At 40.3% G+C, this 21,660-nt stretch overlaps 1 protein-coding gene across 1 annotated transcript in view; it reads right to left on the bottom strand.

Annotated features, from left to right (window-relative positions):
- The window catches only part of ADAMTS17 (ADAM metallopeptidase with thrombospondin type 1 motif 17), a 153,033-nt gene that overhangs the window by 10,424 nt on the left and 120,949 nt on the right, over positions 1-21,660 (bottom strand). The window contains exons 16-20 of the mRNA XM_063314162.1: positions 19,104-19,261; positions 14,314-14,473; positions 12,764-12,899; positions 4,201-4,405; positions 876-1,028 (exon numbers count right to left, since the gene is read on the bottom strand). Coding sequence (XP_063170232.1) covers positions 876-1,028; positions 4,201-4,405; positions 12,764-12,899; positions 14,314-14,473; positions 19,104-19,261 — 812 coding nt within the window. The remainder of the gene's footprint in view (positions 1-875; positions 1,029-4,200; positions 4,406-12,763; positions 12,900-14,313; positions 14,474-19,103; positions 19,262-21,660) is intronic.

The raw sequence follows: 21,660 nt of genomic DNA, 5'->3' as shown, positions 1-21,660 counted from the left end.
TGATCTCAGACTCCATTAAAATGCTTTTGGCTTCTTTCCTTAACATCAAAGCTTCAGCAGCACCAGGAGAGAAATCAATGGTTACTGGACAAGTTATTAGGAGCCCTGGTTACAGGAGAAGCTCAAAATCTCTGCTGCATTAGCACTTGTTGCCACTGTTCTGTAGCTGTTGCTCAAGTTCCTCTCTGAGTATTGGTTTATGCTGATTTGAGTTAATTAAGAGAAGAATACTTCAATTATTTCATACACTCCATTCACAAAAATTAGCTCAATTCATACAGGGTTTTTTTTGTTCTGTTTTGTTTTAACAAATGTTATTTCACCTGTTAGTATGTAAGGTATTTTTTAAAAAAATATTGGCTAGCCTTCCTAATTCCATGTGCCAATTTATGAATAATATAATGTCCAATACTTCAAATATTTAGTGATATAAATTTTTTGCACGACCAGAATATTGACTTAGAAGGGAGCAAGAGAAAGATAACAGACCACAAGCACCACTTAGGATGGACGCTTGAGAGCACAATTATTTTGCAATCCGTTTATCAACATTAGAAATTATTTTAGACTTCCTTCCCTTTCCCCCCCTTCCCCTTCCCTTCCTCTTCCCTTCCCTCATCAATGATCAATTCTAATTCTTATTAGGCTAAGTAAAACTACCAGAACTTGTGGCTTTTATTCAATTTGGTTTGTATGTGCAAATACTTATTGGCCTTTATTCGTATGAAAGGCAAGATATAACCAAACTATTTCTTACTTATCATGCCAATACAGGCATTAGACACTAGAATTAGCATGAAATCAGATTCAAAAGACATAATGATCCATACTACTAAGTTCAAAAGATTTTTTTTTTTAATAGCAGACAGCCTGACCTTGGACCATTCCCCGGTCTTCCACTCATAGCATCCTGTGTGATCTTCACACTCTTCCTCGTCCCTTGGCCTTGTAGCTGCATCACACTTTCCTTGTGAGTTGGTACACATGACTTTTCTCTTCTGTTTCCCCCTTCCACAGTCAGAAGAACACTGCAAAACAGAGCACTGCAACTTGATTGAGTTGCACTTTGAAATGTTTGAAGCAGTTTCAGTTTTAAAGCATTCGACTTTTCCAAACGGTTGTTACAAAAATCTTCACAGATTTTTCACAGGTAAAATTATACTTTGACATTTTTTTTTTCAGACTGTACTATATTTAAATCAATCAATATTTTGTTACGGTCACAGACCAGAATTACAAATAAAATAACATTTATGCAAATAGGGATAAAAATGCATCAACATAAAATAACACAAAACATGATAATATTAATGGTGGGATCATCAGTGGGCAATCAAAGTCTGCCTAATTTTGCAGAGTATAATGAAATTTAGCTACATTCAAAGAAACTGAATCATACTGATCAGATAGCAACAAATGTACATAAAAAATATGAGAATTTCCTGGGTATTTTATCAGATAGGGAGTTATAAAACGGGTCCGTGAGTCCTTACAGAAGGTACAGTATAGCAGGACATGAGCTGTAGTTTCAATAGCCCCTTGTCTATAGGGGCACGATCTATATTTAAATTAGAGCTAACAGATGAGAAGCATAAAAACATTATTGTCAATGCATTGTGTCTGGAGGGAAGTGAGCCTTCCCCAGTGCAATTGTACGTTGCATCTACTTAACACATCAGGACTGATCCTAAATTTGTTGCACAGATCTACTGTATGTTGTTGGAAAAAGAACTGAGATTATGTATCTTTTCAGGTTAAACAGAACTTTAAATTGTTAATTTTAGTTATGTCATAATTTATTATAAACCAAATTCAATTAAACTGATGTATTAAAATATTTATCTAAAGCAAAAGGGCCCTTTTGCACATATAGACTACACTTTGGTTGTGTTTACACAGTACATTTAACAGGGCCAATTAAACAAATGGCAATTTGGTAAACTTTAACCTGGGTTTTCGATTCTTGTGGTTTAGTGACTCACAGATTTATTACTTATTGGTTACTTTGGTTAGTTTGTGGTTCAGTGTATTGTGCAAACTTGGAAAATGGGCTAATTCAGTAACTATGTTAAGCACAGAGCATGGATGCAGCTGCTGACTTATAATAATAATGATAGGTATAGAAATGATCCTCATAGTTACACCTCAGCATTTCTCAGCCTCCCCCAATCTGATGTCTTCCATGTGCTGGATTCCCATTGCTAGACCTGTGCAGTGCTCTGCATTTGAAGGGAGAAATGTGATCTGGAACAAGCATGTACATACATGGTGTACCTGTCAGATCTTAAATTAAATGTGCCTTTTCCTGGGTTTGCACAGTAGCTGGGCAGGTTAGATATGCTAGCCCCTGAAAGACACAGCTGCATATCTGTGGTTCACACAATATATATTGTACCAGGGCCTGAAAGAGGAACTAGACAGGATGTGGAAAGTGAAGGCCAAAGTGGTCCCAGGGGTGGTGGGAGCACTCGGGGCTGTGACTCCCAAGCTGGGAGAGTGGCTCCAGCAGATCCCAGGAGCAACATCAGAGCTCTCTGTCCAGAAGAGTGCAGAGCATGGAACAGCTAAGATCCTGTGCAGAATCCCTAAACTCCCAGGCCTGTGGTGGAGGACCCGAGGTTGAGGAAGACACACACCACCCATAAGGGTGGGAGGGATTTTTATTAAAATAATTTTTATTAATTTTTTTTACATATATAAGAAGTACATTCAAAGAAAAAGATATAGTAAATGTGAAAGAGAAATGAAAAGAAAGGAAAAAAGGAGACAGAAAAAAGAAAGAGAAAATAAAAGAACAGAAAACATGAAAAGAAATATAAAGAAATGACTTCCGATCTTCTTCCTGGCAGTTATACATACCATTATAATCAAACCTCTCTCTTTAAGATTATACCATAATTCCTTTCTTTCTATAACCTATTCTTTCTAATCATCATAACCGTAAATCACAAAATCATTTTCTTTTTTACACAAAAAGCCCATAAGGGGTTTCCAGTCATTGTTCACACATCATATTAAGCCAAAGGCAAGCAAGCTACTTTGAGGTTTTGCATGTTGTATAAACCAGACTAGGAAGTAAACAAATAGGGATCCATCGCCATCAGGAATGTGATTGTGCCTATTCTGAATAACTGGAACATCTCTTTTCTTAACCATTCCTGAAGAATTGTCAAGGGGTCATAGAACTGATGATGCTTGGTAAAATGGTAGAGAAATCCCTGCTGCTCACTTGCTCACAGCATTAACAAAACTCCCAACAACTTCTTTCTTACAAATCACGTTTCACTCCCACCCTTCCAGGGGTCAGTGAAGAACAGACTGTGGATTTGACGCCAAATGAATAGATGAAGACAGGAGATTTCTGTAAGTTCCTTTTGAATATGCTCCAAAAAGCATTTAGGGGGGTCCAGGTTAGAAGCAAGTCTAAGCTTGATGTTCATGACAAGGACAGATCTCAACATGTATAACTAATCATCTTTCTTAGAAAAGAAAATCGAAAAAAACACCCATAATCCAGGCAGACATGACTAGCTGACCCTGTTAAGGACATGAATGACAAGTGTTTATGAGCTAGCTAGCAAGCAGACATGCTCAGAAATACTTTAGAGCAACATTGAAAACACTGTGGCTTGAAAATTATATATCTCCCTCCCTCGCACCCAACTATCCATGGAAAGCCTTCTACCTAATTTACTACTGCTTATTCCATGGCTCCTTTTGAAAAGTAACATCTTTATAGCGCAGAAGCAAAAGTGGAATTCTGGCTACTGGGAAGATTTCTTTAGGTTAATTGTCTTAATTAGTTTCCTCCAGATGTGTTGGGAATGCAAATCCCATAACTCCCAGTCAGAAGCCACAGTGTTTTCAATGACGCATTGAACCTTATTTGTATTTTTTTGATATTGCTACTGTATGCAGAACAATGTGAAATCATAGCTGCCAGTTCTTTCACTGGTGTTGGCCTTCATTCGCATCGAGTTTTTCCCAAGAACCTAGGATGTCGTAATATATCGGTGTAGTATATGTGCGGATCCAAGCAGTATGATTGGATTGCAATTGACAGATATAAATTTTGCCATCGTTATCATTATTGTTATTACTCTTTTCCTGCCCCTTCTCTAATCTGAGCACATTGACTTTAGCCAATATTTAGCCACACATCCCAATTATCTGTCCTTCCTTCCATCAAACTGGCAATACCTTAGACCATTCGGAAGCTTCCCAGACAGAAAGACAGTCTCGGCCTTCGCAGCTCTGTATCGCGACTGGCTTGGGACCTAGGCAGTATAGATCTCTGGTGTTGACATAGGTGCCATTCTGCAGCTGATAGACACATGTCACTTCCCGATGCTGGAGGCCTTTGGCACAAGTTGAAGAGCAGGGGCTCCACTGTCCTGTAACCCACCTGTACAAACAATCAAAAAAAAAAATCAGGATAGTCACAATCCTTGAACATTAGAAAAAATGTTCACCGGCTTTTGGGCTTTATCATAGGGTAGAAGGTGTGATGTTCTGTCCTACTCAACTGTATGCAATTACACGCTGTCAGAATCTGCGTATATCCTTTTTTTTTACAGCTCTGCTTTTGAAGCAGAATTAGGCACCATCAGCTGGGATCCTGCAGAGCTTCAGGAAATGCATGGGTCTCATGTTGCTTCTGTTGACAACTCCTTACACCAAACACATCTTTTCCCAGGACTATGTGGCAGCTGCTAAGGACAGCTGTGTGATCCTGGAAAATATACAGCTGGATTATGGGCGGGTGCTACCTTAGCGCCCCTCCCCTGCCCCCCACAAGTGCCCTCTGAATCTGAGGTGCTGCAGAACTCTATCATAAACATAGGCAAATTTAATCCCAAAATTTCCAAATTTAATCCTGGAATAATTAAGTTAAATTCTCAGGTGCTACTGAAAACACCTGGTTGTTCCTAGGATGATTTAGATGGAGCCTATGGTTCTAGGCCAGGGTTCCTCAAAGTAGTTAATATTGACTCCAAGGGTCAGTGGGACTATCCAAGGGGTCAATAAGTGGCTGGGGTCAAAAAGGGGACAGTAGATGTCTGGGGATCAATAGGTGGTTGATAAATGATGGAAGGTCAATTGGGGCCAATTAATCTTTGGGGTCTGTGATGGATTTGGGGCCAGAGGAAGTGGGGAGTGCATTCCAGGAGATAAGCGTTCTCACGGCCTTGAGAGCCTTGACCGGCAGACAAAGAGAGTTAGAGTAGCCCTGCCTTAGAGTTCCTGGTGTATTTACCTTTAGGTTAGTTAGTGTCCTCACTCATGACAGTTAGGATAGGTTTAGTCTGGCAAGATTCTCTTTTACGGTAAGAACAATAAAGAACTAGAGTTGAAATATCGGCTCAGCGTGGTTCTTTGCTCAATCCCCTGACAGGCAGGGCCGCAACTGGGGGGGGGCAAGCAGGGCAAGTGCCCCGGGTGCTGCGCCAGGGAGGTGCCAAAATTAGCGCTGGGGGGCGCCAAAATAGGCGTGGAATCCATGTTTGCCCCAGGTGACAGAGACCCTAGTTGCGGGCCTGCTGACAGGGTCTCTGTAGAGCTCCACACCAGTTCCTAGTCCTGATTGGGGGGCAGTAACTGCGAGACAGTGTTATGCAGAGTTAGATGGTCAACTGCCAGCAAGAATGGCCTTGAGTTGTCTCTATTATTGTTGTTGTTGCTGTTGTTTGTAATACTATTAGTTAAAGTAGCATTTATTAAATTATTTTCATATAATAAATGCTTGGGGGGTCAATGAACCATCTAAAACTTTATGCAGGGGTTGATGAGCTGAAGAGTTTGGGGGGGCCCTGTTCTAGACTCTCTCCAACTTTTCATCAATCTGCCCTTCCAGTTATCTCAGATACTACTCATTACTCTCTTGGTAGTCCTAAGCCATAAAGGTGGAACATCTCAAAAGCATTAACCTTAGCTAGAGGGTATGATAAAAAGGAATGTGTTTGATAAATGCTGTTATGGCATCACTAAGTACTTAGGATGATCTGTTATGAAGGCAGCTTTCCTCTCTAATTAGAAAAGCTTCATGTCAAAAGAAGGAGGTTAGAACAATAGATCTGCGGGAGCATGATATAAACATGAAGGCCACAACCCTTTCAGGAAGTTGGAATTCTAGTCTGGCTTTTATGCCTGTCAACTTGATTAGCCATCCCACCACCTTCTCCATTGCAAAGCAAACTGCCTTTGGCCTGATCCTAAAGCACCAAGCAGTGTAGAAATTAAAATACAAGGAATGGCTTGAATGGATAAAGACCACAGCAAGCCAGCCATCTTAATTAAGAGAAAATTAGACACAGAAGCCAAAATTAAGGCTTTGGTTAATCATTATTGGCTGAAAATGCAAATCAGATGGGTGGTGGCTTAACACTATGGGTGGGATGAGGGGAGAACTGCATTGCTAATTTATTGTCATGCCTCAGGAACAAGGAGGGCTGCTGTCCAGACTTGGCCTGACTGGGGTATTGTAGTTGAAAGTGATCTATAGCTGCAGGCAAAGAACAGAGAGGAAAAATAGATTGTGACTTTGATGGAAGGGAAAAGAAAGGCTGCAGAAAAAAGGCAGACTCCCACATTTTTTTTCCAGTTCAATGGTGTATAAGAAAAGACAGGAAGATGGGCAGGAGACGTACCAGGAATTCTGTTCGAAGAAAAACTTGGGTTCCTGCAATGAACTCGCTGCAAAGCTGCCACAGGAGCAGTAAGTGGGGTGGAACTGTCCTCGGAGTATAAGGGTCCTAAGGCCAAATTTACACTGGACAATCTTTTGGAGTACTGCTTTTTAGAATGGAATTTTAGCTTAATACAATTGATTTTTAAAAAGGTGGGAGAAAAGAGAAGAGGGCAAACAGTGCTGACAAGAGCCAGCTGTTGGAATTGCTCATGAATGTACAAAATACAGTTCTCAGTGGTTTGTTCTGACTGTTCAGCTCGCAACATGGTAAGTGCCATATCTTTCCATATACCTTCCATTGACATATGCATATCGGTTTATTAAACCAAATGATGGCTTTAATCAAACCTACTGTTCTTCCCTGCTACACTTTCTCACAATCCAGTAAAGATGGCGGTTAAGGATTAGGAATTTGTTTCATAGGTAGAGATAAGATCCAGTGCTTTCATCAAACAGACAAAGGAGGCATCGCTGTCAGTATATAAGCTCCATCTCTTTGGTTCATGTGTGCGGCATGTGACACACACGCAAAAAGGCTGGAGCTCCCACTGCAACAGCGCAAGGCTGCTTTCATTGTCTGGTCCACCTTGACCCCACTGCCCCTGCAGACACCTTTGCCAGTGGGGTCACGTTCTCCACTTTGTTGTCTGCTCTCCCGCTTGAGGAAAGAAAGGAAGGACATCTGTGGGGAGAATCCCATGATAAGCCATTGGCTTCCTCACAGTTACCTTAAATGAGCCTTTCTCAACCTTTCGATCCTGGAGGAACCCTTCAAATATTTTTCAGGCCTCGGGGAACCCCTGCACATTCAGGCTCAAATATAGGCCAGAAGTTACAAGCTTACTTCACATGTAGGCCTGTTTATATGCACTAACAGTGTTCTTAAACTAAACATAAAGAATGAAACATACCTCTTTAATGTGAAGTTGCCCAAATTGGAAATCATTTCTGAAATAAATTGTGATTTCCCAGGGAACCCCTAGTGACCTTCCATGGAACCCTAGAGTTGCATGGAACCCTGGTTGAGAAACCCTGCCTTAAACTCATGCAAGCTCCATTCTCCCTCACTTTAGCAGCTGGAATGCAATAGCTTATGGCAATCATATTTTGGCAAAGAAATTGCAGCCACTGAGTGAAGTTTCTTCAGCAAAGCTAGGTTCATAGGGAATCCTGGGTTGTGTCTCTCTTAAGACTGTGAATACAGTATAGGTCAAAGATAAAGAAAGTGGAAAGGAATGTGCAAAAGGTAAAACCTGAACCTAGTAGTATTCTCTACTAGGTCATAAGCATCCATCCTCCATTTATAGGGTAGACATCTCCAGAGGGTTCTGGAATTGTGACTACTATTTAACAAGTGGTGCATGAATCTATTCTAAAATGTAAAAGGACATACAGAAATTAGGCTCCACAGGAGAAAAGAATTATATTGTCTCACTGGATTCTTTGCTCTTAGCATGTTGTGCTAATCCAGCCATTGATTTGTAAACTATCGGTGCTAGTCCAGTAGAGTCAGCCAATTGTGGTTTAGTTGACAAACAAACCATGGCTTAGTAGAATATGTGAACTAAGTAGTTGAATCATGTGATGTTCGTGTTGATTATATTCTCTATGCTCTTCTGCTTCATAGAACCTGCTACCAACGATTTAGCCTGGCTCTAAATCATTTTTCTTATGTCCACGAAGTCCCAATCATTCTCTTATCTGAAGTTCCGTTAGTGAAATTTAGGATAAAGAAACCATAAACTATTCACCAGAGAAGGATGAACGGGCCCAACACTCAAAAGAAACTGAAGTGGCATAGACAACAAATGTGAATTTTACAAGAAATATGTCACCAGACCTATTTCGTAAATTCTCTAAAACTACTGAAGGGTTACCTTTACATCTTTGATTCATGAAAAAAAAAACCCACCAAAACCAACCCCCCCCCCAAAAAAGCTCTTCTCCAAAGAAAAACAACCCTAATGTTGAAAACCTTAAAATCAAAGTACCTCTAAAGACAAGTGGGCCTTCCATTGTGAGGGGAGTTTTAATTTTAAATTGTTTTATCCTCTCATATATGTACACCATCTGGGAATGACTGCCATCCTTAAAGACAATCTATGTTTTTAATAACAACAGTAATTTAAAAACTAAGTACATTGAATGAAATATACTCTCTGCCCAGAAAAACAATTGCAAACTTCTGTCAAACTTCTTCCATGAAGTATCTAACTCCACATTATCTGTTACGCATTTTTTATCCTACTTAAACTTTCATATTGCAGGATAGGACAACTACAGGTAGTCCTTGTTTAGTGGCTTCCTTGTTTAGTGACCGTTCGCAGTTACAACGGTGATGAAAAAGTAACTTTGTGACCAATCCATGCATTTATGACCTTTGCAGGCCTGTAAAGCAAAGGAAAACTGAAGTCAGATCATAAGCACAGTTGTGGTTTCACTTCATGACTGCTTCACTTAACAACTGAGTGGCCAGTCCCAATTGTGGTCGCTGAACGAGGACTCCCGGTATTACAAGTTTGGAGATGGATAATCAAAGAAAGTGTAACAAATTCTGAAGAACGTGAATAACAGGGAATCAAACACACTTTCACTGATCTCACTTTCTGATGACTACGATGTTTAGCAACCCAGATTTACTGTGCGACTCCCATAACAATATCAGACAGCAGGCTAGAAATTACAGTCTTTGTTCTCCTTTCCCACAACTCATGCAGAAGAAGGCAGAGTCTGATGTGGAAAACAGAAGAGGTTATTGTTAAGGATCCTGTAATAATTCCACTTGAACTTGGAAAGCAAACTCAGAACTTCTGAAAAGAAAATGTATTTTTAAAAAAAACACAACCTCTACTCATGGTGAAAGAGAACGATCTCTTTAAGACGTTCTCGGTCAAAGAATATGCCAAGCATGCATTTCTAATATCTAGGTGGGCAAACACAAATGGAAATTTAGAGATGCAGGGAATGTGTTTCCGAAAATGTTTCCATTTGGCAGTCTTGAAGTATGAAAGTATGGATGTATGGTCAACCTGGAAGGAATGAGAAAATGCTGAGCGGGGTGTGTCCAGTTTGAAGCATTGTGTGGCCATGTGCTTCTATAGTGCTAATTGCAAAATGAACCAGTGAGAGTGCCACTCTTAGTTGTCTGACCAAGGCTAATGGCCCTTTAAGGTGATCATAGGCTTGCTCAAAATCTCCACACCAAAAGCAACATTTCTGAGAACAACATTAACTACATCCAGGAACATTAAATACATCCAGGAAGCAAGGCAGTGGTAGAAGTTTGGGAGGGTTTAGCAGAGCCCTGAAGTGAGGTTGCACTACATTTAAAGGCAAAGTTTGCTGGGGGTCAAAAACTGGTAGTTCCCAAAAGTTTTGATGTGTAGTTTACAGGTGGGCTAGAAATCCATGCAAAACCAAAACCAAGGGAGCTGTGTGACTCCACGTAATGAGAAAAAGGCTGCAAAGGCTCTTTGTCTTTTCAAACTGGCTTGACGTGTTTCAAACCCCACAAGTTCTTTTTTAATAAAATGTCCCCTTTGTTGACTCTCTAAGAGGACCACATTATGTTTTTTCATTTGATATATGTCTCTTACAAAAGATCTTTCTGGATCTTTTATTCTTTTATTTGCTTAGAAAACGCATGCCGCTACAGTAGAGCCAGAAAAATGGAAAAATAAGGTAGGTGAAAATATCCTCTCCCAAACACATACAGATTGCAGCCATCAGTGGGCATAAACGTAGATAAAGGCTCCCTTGGGCTGAGCCTGAACTTGTGGTGACTGCAGCGTGGAGGTGACATGCTAGTTTCTTCTCCTACAGTCCTGGTATTCCCTGGTCAGGTCTCATCCAAGTTCCAATCAGGCTGTCCCTGCTTAGCTTCAAAGCCCAGATACTTTCTTCAGACAACGATGGCTGATTAGGTAAGTCCAAATATTAACCAAGTCTATCTTGTCAAGATCAGCCAAGGCTGGCTAGGTGTACTTCTCCAAGGAACTGATGTAATTAAAATCAATTAGTGGAAACAAAACCATTTTCATGTAGAATGAGTAACATCATTCCAATATTCCAAGTCTATTAAGTAAAAGACATTTAGCAAAGTTTCAGTGTCCTGTGGATGAAGGGAAGCAATCAGAGAGGAGATTGTCTCCTTCATACAGTTTCTGATCAAAGAGCACATGAATGTCTTAGCAGACAAAAAGTGTCACTGGGTAGAAAAAAAACACACCTTAAGATGCAGTCTGCTTAGCATAGTTATCTCTACTTTTATTAGGGTTTGGCGGCTGATTAGCCAAAACTTCTATTTTTAAAAAAAATCTACTCAGTCATGTCCGATTCTCAGAGACTGCCTAGACAAGTCCCTGCAGTTTTCTTGGCAAGGTTTTTCAGAAGCAGTTTGCCCTTGCCTCCTTGCTAGGGCTGAGAGAGAGTGCCTGGCCCAAGTCACCCAGCTGGCTTTGTGCCCAAGGTGGGACTATAACTCATGGTCTCCCAGTTTCTAGCCTGATGCCTTAACCCAGTGTTTCTCAACCTTGACAACTTGAAGACATGTGGACTTCAACTCCCAGAATTCCCCAGCCAGCATGGTTGGCTGGGGAATTCTGGAAGTTGAAGTCTACACATCTTCAAGCGGCCAAGGTTGAGAAACACTGCCTTAACCACTACACCAAACTGACTAAAAACTTCTATTACTGGATAGTATAATAACACTGTTGGAAGTCCCTATCCAATGGCACTGATTCTTCAGTGCTTCAAACTCTACCAATCAAAAGGGGGCAGTAGGATGTAGATAGAGAGGTGGATTTGCTCTATGCCCTTGCTTTCTCCATCCCTCTGCCTTCTCTTTCTTTAAGAGATTCCTAATCTGAAGCCAGTTCCTTCTGCCTTTCTTCCCAGGCACACTTGCACAGAGCACATCCTCTCGGACTCCTTCCGGAAGGATGGAATAAGTTACAGTAGATGCTGGACTTTGCCTATCCCTATAATGCAGTTCCTTTAAATACATATACTTTCTGTTATAATTATAAACCTCCTTATCTAATCAGCAGGTCAGATTCCTGCTCCCAGGAATGTTCACCTGCACACACAGAAATAATAATAGTAATAGTAATAATAATAATGGCAAGAAGATCACACAGACCGATGACAAACAATGGCATGACAAAGTAGCGACATTGGAATATCTGCAAGAAATACCACTTGCCTCCAAGCAAGAACTGGCGGGACCACAAAATAGACCAAGTAAAAGAAAATGAAGAAGCCAAAGTGCTCTGCGACTTTAGAATTCAAACAGACAAGCATCTGCCACACAACACTCCAGACTTAACAATTGTTGGTGAGAAAGACAAAAAAGTCTGGGTAGTGGACGTTGCAATGCCTGGTGATAGCAGAATAAAAGAGAAAGAATTGGAGAAAATCACAAAATACAAAGGCCTGCAAATAGAAGTAGAACAACGGTGGCAAAAGAAAGCAAAGGTAGTCCCAACAGTAATAGGCCCCTTGGGTGCAATCCCATAACGTCTGGAGCACCACTTGAACACCATCAGCATTGACAAAATCACCATCAGTCAATTGCACAAGGCAGCTTTACTTGTAACAGCTTATATCCTGTGATGATACCTTTAATATTATTAAACAACATCTGCCTATCCCAGGTTACTGGGAAGGACTAGATAGGTGGACAAAAATGACAAATCTAGTCTACACATCTAGCTGACTGCAACCAGCCATACTAATAAAGGAACTGAGAGCATGTCACTCTTGAGTAATAACTACCATAGGGCATAGGACTTGCCTGTTCGTAAAATGGCTATCACACGAGGCATGGTTAATCTGCAAACGCATTTACTAGAAGGAAGATTGGTGATTTGTTCCCAATACCTCTTCTAGCTCATACAATGCTCCCTTTCAGCCCTAGCTCACTTTCGTCTTTTTTTTCTGGATAGGTACTCACAGACATAATGATGCCCATGAAAAGACTGAATATAAATGTTTCTTTTGGGGCTCAAAGGTGGTCTTTGTCCTTTTCATATACCCAAAGAAAAACATTTCTAACATCTGCAACGAGCTTCTTACCTGGACTGGCAGGGATGGACGTTACATCTTCTGACCTGTGGCTCAGGACGGGTTACCCGCTGGCAAGCACTGTCGTTTACCAGCATCATGGTCTTGTTAGCAATCTGTGTGCATGACACAATGGTTTTCCGTTCTCCTGAATGCAAAAAGAAAGAGGAAAGAATTATTCTGGCATGGGAGATCTATTTATTTAAAACATCTATTTGCTGCTGATTTGAAATACAACTGGATTTCAGAAATATTTGTGCAGCAGAAAACAGGTTAGTGGAATCCCACTGGGCTGTAAGTGGATCTCCAGCATTTTCAAAATTTGCTATTTCGCGCAGCCTAGGGCAAGATTTAGGGCAGGTTGAGTATGCTGGTTCCAGCACAGGACGATAGCTGGAAGGGGCCACTTACACACCCTCTTCTTCCATTTGAACACATTCACAGCAAAGGAAATCCATCACTTCTCTGGGTCAGTGAACTCCTCTTGAACTATTGTTGTCAGGAATTTTCTTTAATTTTTCAACCAGAATCTGCATTCCTGTATCTTAATACAGTTATTCATTAATCTATTATAGGAGGTTATTCAATCAAAGCTTGAGATGAGGTTAGTCTGAGAAGATACATCCTTGAGAAAAATTATGCTGAATTCTAGTAAATACTTAAGTGTTTTCCAGGGACTTACAGTAGTCATATTGGGGTTGACAGATCAGTATCCTAGGCTTGCTTTGCAGCAGCTTCTTAGGTTCAACCTTTTTATACATTCGTTCTTGTTTGGATTTATACTTGCCACTACTCAAAGATGTTCAATGCTTCTAGCCAGCAGCTGCTAATCAGTATAGGCAATATTTAAGAAGATGGACCAGCCCAGGTGGCTTCCAGGGCTGCTAACTTTACAAACTATATGCAACCCAGTTAGAGCAATTGAGAGGATGCTTGTAAAACATCTTTGCTCTATCCAAGCATGTTTTCTCCCAAAGGAAAAGCTAGGAGAAATATTTATTTATTTATTTATTCATTCATTCATTCATTCATTCATTCATTCATTCATTCATTTTCATTCATTCATTCATTCATTCAGTTTGTCCCCGCCCATCTCCTCCCATCGGGGGACTCTATTATTAGCAGTAGCACAATTTAGGGTACCCTGCCAGAAATTATTATCTGCTCCAGTACCAATATCATAACTGATGGCAGATCTGCCATGCCCAAATACTGAACAGTAGAATGATTGTCTCAAAAGTTGTAGTCTGGAATGAAAATTGTATACAATTTAGTTTTTATTTACTTATTATTAAATTTATACACCACCCATCTCACTATAAAAGTGACTCTGGGGGGCTTACAAATAAAAGTTATAAAACCATTATAAAAATAGAAGAAGTATAAAACATAGAAGAAGATAAAAGAGGGAAACTAAAAGGCAGAGAGAGCAATGGTATAACAATGTTATTCCTAGCACCCTAGGTCTATTTTGCTGCATTTTACGAACAATGAGAGTCATCTCAAGAATTCCAGCTAGTAGGTGTGGGTACCAACACTCTAGAAAAATAAATGAATTTTACCTCCTCCACATTGTACATTGCAACCTTCCCAAGCACTATGTGTCCATATGTAGAGGGAGTCCTGCTGATGTTCTGGCTCACTTCTATTTTCAGTAGAGTAATTCACTGGGATGGTATATTCATAATGTATCCCATAGTTCTGGTCATGGAATAACAGCACCTGGTTGAAGGAACAGATATTTGGGCAGAGTGACGAAGAGATATCAACATCAAAATGTTTGAAATGGTTGAAACTGTTAAAAGATTAAGAGTTCCAAGAGAAAGACGAGTAATAACAATGCATTTCTGAAGCTATGAGGTAAAAAATCCACCTCTCAGAGGAAAACAGCTAAAAATTGGAGATGCAAGTATTTCCGGGGGCGGGGGGGGGGGGAACTTTCCACAAAAACCTTGCAATCTGGACCTAATTTGAAGTTATTGCTTATTGGTTTCACTGTTTGTAAGAGTCTGGGCCATGAGTCCAATTAGACCCAAGGCAGGGTGGTATATACTAGAACAAGTCCATCTATCCAGATACTCCAAAAAACCAGGACAATTGTAGAAGTCAAAGACTATTGAATGTGGTTCTAGTTCTCCTAAGTGTGTGAGCTAAAGATGCAAGAGGAATTTCAGGGAATGGTCACAAAATGAAGGGATAGCCAAACAAAATTCAACCTAAGATCTAAGCTGGTTATATCATTACTGTAAAGACTAAGTCCTGAGATTTTCCAGGAGTTTAATAAATATTGGCTTAGACGGTGGCATCATTGGTTGGGCTCAGAAGATAAGTAGGATCAGAGCTGGTTAGTATTTGGATGGAAGATCAGCAGAGAAGACCAGCACAGGGAGTTTGAAAAACATCACCAAAGGAGGCAATAGCAAAGCACTTCCATGCTGATGCTAAGTATGCTACATGGATCTATAAAGTCATCTGGTGTTGACCTTGACTCAAAGAAGATGTTAGTTTTACTAAATATTGTCAGCAGTCAGCTAGTTGCAACTGGACAGTAAGTGACAAGCTGAGCCATGATGCACACAACAATGCACTTATACAAGTCAGAAATATCAAAGTTTATGCAGAAATGCATATATTGAATCAGTTCTTTAGTACATTCACATACCTATCTCTCTTCAGGCTTAGGTAGAAAAAGCCAAGATTCCTCTCAGTGGGAGGAATCAATGTGAGCTCAGTTGCTTTGATATGTTTTGTTTTTATATTTCTTTAAAGACTAATTGCACCGTAACTTGAAATAGTACTGTAACCCCCCTCGAAAACAATCCAAACAGCAGCATGTAATCAAAGAAATACAAGCCAGAATCTTTGATTCTGCAGCTGGGAATGCTGAGATAGCATATTCTGAAGGTAATAGCTCTGCAACCCTGTTCTTGTTCCACCACACATCAACTGGGAGGGGCACTCATTGACCTTTAGCAAGGAATAGTCATTAATCAACTTTTAGATCAGTTTTCCAAACCTGGTGTCCTCCAGATGTGCTGGGTTTGCAAATCCCAGTTTTCCTCGCCAATATGGCCAAAGACTAAGCTGAAAGAGAATTCTGGGAATTAAAGTCAATTGGAGGGTACCAGTTGAGGAAGTACTATTTTTCTTTGTTTGTTTAAGGCTGTTATAATCGTTGCTTTAGAGACATTGTGAGGATTTAGTGTTTTATGAACTGTGTAAGGTTGTTCCATGGTCTTTTTTCCTTTTTAGTATATGCTGCTCTGGATGTTAATCCATAAAAAATCTATCTTTCACATGGAATTCATGGTCTCACCTCCTCCTTCCCATTTCTTCTTCCATCCAGGAAACTTAGAGCAACTCATTAAATGACTCCAGAAGACTTAGAGCAACTCATTAAATGCTGAATTCAGATGGCTTTGATGATGCACATTTACATTTGTTGAGGGGTGAGGTCAGAGTGCCTGAAGGTGTGCCTGATCTTGGAGCAGATTGGAATTAAGAGTGCTGGGAAAACAATGGGCAGGCAAAGGACAGAGTCTTTCTACATGGCAAAATGGCATATGTGAAATTGATACAGCCATTAAGAATTTAGAAGCCCATTGAACAAACTGAAATGAACATAGAAGTGCATTATCTAATATGTAGCATGGAACCCTTCCAGCTAATCTAACCCTCAGAAAACCAAGCCATCTGCAACTGCTTTCTCCTCTCCGAACAAGACAAACTAGGAAAAATCAAGTGCTGCCTCAAAGGGGCAGCACTTCAAAGAGTGGATGAGGTCAGACCAAAGAAGTAGATGGAGCCAGGACAAAATCAAAATTTGATTTAATCAAATGCTAATTTAATTTAAAGAAAGCGAATAAGATTATTCCCCATAAGTTTATTTAATTTCCTTCTCTTGTATTTAATTTGGGGACAGCTCATGCAGAGGTGTTGGGACAGAAAGATGAGCTCTAACTGCCATGTCCACTTCGGGATCAGAATTCAGTTTGGGTTCTTGATTCAGCTCTGACCATTTGCAGGATCAGATGACCACTGCTAGACTATTGTATGCGTGAGACATAGCAGAGTAAACTTACCCTTTGGCAGATATCTAGCTTGTGGCTTTTATCAAAAAGCTTTCAGTGGTGAAAACTGCTTCACTGACTCATTATTTTAAAAATTGGGGGAAAAAATAGTTATGCTGATGCAAGGATACAGCAAGGGCTGATAGGTACATCATATCCTTGGCCTCTACATGTTGTAAAAAGGCCCTGAATCCGACTCATCTGGAGGGAAACAGCTTTGTGAAGGCTGATCTGAAGCGCGAACTAGTCCAGAAATATCAAGCCTTCAATCAGCCATCGAGTTCATGGGAAGACTGTGGTCTAATCACTTTCTTTTAGCCTAACTCACTTCAGGCTGTTGTTACAATGATAAAATGGAAGGGAAGCAGAAAAAACTCTGCCTTCTACCTTCAAATCCTTGGAGGAAGGCTGAGAAAGAAATAGGCCCACAAGAAATAATAAAATCTTAGCCTGAGAGACTAACCAGTCTACTGAATTACTTAAGAACATTGTTCTTAAGCCTCAGGGATGTATAGAAGCGAGCCCCATTATAACAGGAAGTCTCCAGTTTGGCCTGACCTGGTGAAAACACTTGGAATCTGGCTTCCTGCCATCATTTGGTCTCTAAGACAGGCCCTTCTCTTTGCTGCGCATCAGATTCCAGCCAGCTGTTCCAGCACATGATGTCAGAGACCAGGGGTTGACAACTACACACTCCAGGTTTCATCCAGGTCCAGGCCAGATCCCTATAGCATGCAAATTGATCACTGCTTAAATGCTTTCTTGAAGATGGGGGCTCAATTTGAAGGCATGCATTTGTGAGCATTTGCTGTGAATTCTGCTTCCATGAAGACCCCAGGAGGCCCTTTCCTTCAGCGAAAGCAGGCACTTTTTGCCATTTGTAAAAAATGTTCTGCTGGCCTGTATGGAAAGAGACATTTTTTTTTCTTTTCAAGACAGGGTAGGGGTGGGCACTAGAATAACGGACACATCTGCGGCTACAGAAGGAGCTTTATTAGTCTGTGTTGGAAGCAAATGCTCAGGCAGCCAGACAATCAGAGCTATAGTTTTAAAGCTTTTTGCAAGATCCAAAATGCTTCAGCACCAGCCAGCACAAGACGTGAAGCCCCACCCTGCCCTTATTTAACCAGACGAGATGCTAAGAGCTTTGCTGAACAGCTTGGAAGATGCAGTCTTCTTTGGAAGCTCTGGTTGCCAAGTGGAGGTCTGAAACATACCTAACTGCACACTCATTTCTTCAAGAAACATACTTACAGTAATGCATTTCAGGCAAGCTCCATTAAAAAGAAAAAAGAAATTCTTAGTATCTCAGTCTGGAAACAAGACTGCAGAAACTAATGGCTCATATGAAACTAATTTCATGCAACAGTTATATCAAGTGCTCCTGCCCACTCGTTCTCATTTTCCCTTGTTAGTTTCAAACGGAGGTCATCATACCTTCATCCAGGTGATTATGTTTTAATGTTTTTAGAAACTTGATTCTAAAAGCATGGGGGGGGGGGCATGCCGAAGCTTCTCTGAAAAACAAGCTGCTTAAATCTGACCTCCCCTTGCAATGCACACCTGCAGAAAAGTGCCAAGCATGTCCTAATATGCCCTTACTATTTCTTGAGAATTCAAGTGAGGATCCTGCTGAGATTGAGCCTGGATCCTACAACACGTTCCTGAAATATTCACAATGTATTGGGCTTTGGGGGTGAATATTGCAGAGGGTTTATGCCACCCTTCCCCAATCCATAATACTCCAGGCTGCCTTGGAATTCTGGGAAACAATGCTGAAAACATCTGGAAAGCACCTGGCTGAGTTATATAATCTCTCTCTGTTTATTATGACTATTATTTTCAAGCTATTTCTCAGCCAAGCTTTTAAAATAGCAAACAATAAATTTTGCATAGTAACAAGACATCACATCATAAAAGCACTTAATTAAAACCCTAGTTTTGGACCCAATCCTAAACATTATATTTATATCTCATTCATTCTAATGAGCTCAGGGTGGTTCATTTGGGGACTGGCCCAGTTTAATTGCAGTCTGCAATCTAGACAAGAACACAACATAGGATCAAGAGAGAATGCTTTTCTCAAAGTTATTCAGCAAGGGCTTGGCCAACCAGGAGAGCTCAAACCAGGATTTTCTGATTCCACCACATTGTTTGGAGACAATTTACATATCTTTGGGATTAACTTGCAAATCATACAAGTTATGACTATGGAAAGAAAGTAAGTCAGAACAGTGGCGTTTATATCTCCAGAAGAAGACAATGAAAAGATAGACAATTACCATCAAATGAAGTGGTATTTTGGTTGGCCCTTTGGCAGACATCTTCTCCCACAGACCTCTTCGTACATAACGAATGGTTGTTCCTGCTATCTGAAACTCGCCAGGAAGTTCAATTTTCCAGTCGTTATTAATGGATTTCTTACTGGAATCTTTCAAAGCTGCAAAGAATCAAATGGGCAGCAAAAATAGCATTAGGGAAAAAATGCCATTGGGTCTACTTCATTGTGGTTAGCAGACGTTCTCTCTCCCTGAAGTCTCTAATCCATCACTATTGGCCAATATCAACCCCACCCTGGCTGTTGCTAAAGAGCTATATTTTATATCCCTTATTATAATTTTTTTATTTGATGGGTTAATATAAGCAGGGTGGCTTATTTCTATTTGTTCCAATATGGAAGAGGGTTAAGAAAGGCAACCCACCCCCAGCTGTTCCAACTGCCCTCTGAAACCTATTCCACCATTACGGTCCACGATTTGATCTGACCATAATGTATGAATCAGCATAAGAACCTACGATTATTAAGCTTTGCCAGAGCAACAGTCATCATGGAGTTACAATAAGACTGAAGACTAGTTCATTGCAGCTGAACCAATTCCAACATTCTTCTCTGAAGAAAGCATATAGGAGATAAAAAGCATAAAGCTCTTTAATAAGAGCTTTAAAAACAAAAAAAAGCACTGGACTATTTAAAACTAATATTTAGAAGGAAAGATATTTGGAATTTCATCTATTTCCTTGCACAGAATAGAGTACTTTGCTGCAAAAATTACTTAAAAGCTACTTAAATTATGTTTTTTTTATGGGATACTTGTCATAGCTGAGTTCTCAAATTGATTTTGGGGCAGAAGGCTGGATATGGGGAGTGAATTAGCAAGTACTAGGCTTGGCTAATTTGAGATGGTTTTTAAAATATGAACTAATAACAAAGGAATCAGGGGGGAAAAGCTTGGCTATTTCCAGGCCTTTGGGGGGATACCACAACATGCTTCTTCATGCCATCAAGACTGCAATATTTTTGTAGCTGAGAAGCCCATTAAACATTTAAAAAAAACTGCTGAAGTGAGGCAGTAATCTGGTAATATCAACAGAGAGCGAGTGAGCGTGAGCGCGAGCGCAGGATAAAACATTTCAGCCCAGATTTTTTTAGTGATGATGGAGATGATGATGATGATGATGCCTTTGTTCCATTTTTTTTTTTAAAAGTAAAATAAGCATGTTAATCCTAGCACACACTTATTTTGGTTGCTATTTTAGCAGAAACAAACTTCTAAGAAACTGGATCCTGAAAAGGTTTAAGAGGGGACGTGGGCATCTGTGAGGGAGACAAATGACCAAACTCAGTCTCTTTTGTGCTTGTATATGTGACATACACCATCGCAAGGGCAAGGCTTACACTGTGATATCTATATCCTATTAGAACTTTAATGTCTGTTTGTTTGTAACCTTTAATTGGGCAAGATGGTGCATCATAAGCCAACAATTTTTGAACCAAGCTACCTCAAATGGGCTAACTTAAAGAATGCGTCCAAAATCCAGGACCCATGACTCCTGTGGAATTGAAATTTGGCAAATTTTATAAAATGTTTCATGGCAGAAAAATTATCATAAAACGTTTTATGACATAATACAAAATGTCATAACACACTTCCTGTGGTCAACTCCTCATGTTTGACTGTGCTATACAGTTCAGTAGGAATGACATGGGCTATTTTCAAGGCAGATCCATCTATGAATACTTCCCTGAATTTTTAAGGACTTTTCCAGTGAAGGCAGTACATTAGAAGTTCTGCCATTGTTGAAGAAGGCATTGAGGAATCTGGTAAGGAAATATCTCCAAAATGATGACCCAACAGGTCACGGGTTGTCTAGTCCTAAGATACAGTTCATCCTTTTGATAACATCTTGGCTTGTTGCCAGTGCCTCTTGGGAGGGCTATGGGTTGCCCACCCATGAGTAATAGTGCTGTTGGGAAATGTTGGTGAATTAGAATTCCAAACTAACATGGTCTTTGGTTAGATAACCTGGGGCAGGTAGATTTGTTATCTAGGAATCCTCTTATTCACTGACACTAGCATACTGAAAATGAGAGAACTAGCAAGAACTATAGTCTTATGTCCTGACTGTGAGCTAGCTATCTGGAGGCATCTGCTGAGTGTATCTGGAAAAAAGAAATATGGAATAATATAATATCCCTATTTGACATGACTCAGCAGACTTCTCCTTGGTCTTCTATGCCACAAATATAATCAGATCTCCTTGGCAAATGGTCCACCCACCCACCCATCCTTTAACTGAGCTTCCTATGGCTTCAGTTGGAGCTTCTAAATTTCTAAATGAAGCCAATGAATGAGATATAAATGAATTTACAGCCCTAAAGCCACTACTGTCTTTCCCTAGACTTAACTTTTCTTTCTCAGATTTTTTCCCCCTTCCTGAATAGGAACCAACCGTCTCAGCTTGTTCTCCAAACTTGCATCAACTCTAGTCTTTCTCTCAACTCAGATTCCTTCCAGCTCATTCCCAGGCCCTGGATACCTCCAAACTGTAAGGCATTTC

This window comes from Candoia aspera, chromosome 13 (genome assembly GCF_035149785.1).
Source record: "Candoia aspera isolate rCanAsp1 chromosome 13, rCanAsp1.hap2, whole genome shotgun sequence".
Lineage (NCBI taxonomy): Eukaryota > Metazoa > Chordata > Lepidosauria > Squamata > Boidae > Candoia > Candoia aspera.
The sequence above is the reverse complement of the archived record's forward strand: the minus strand, read 5'-3'. Positions and strand labels throughout refer to the sequence as shown.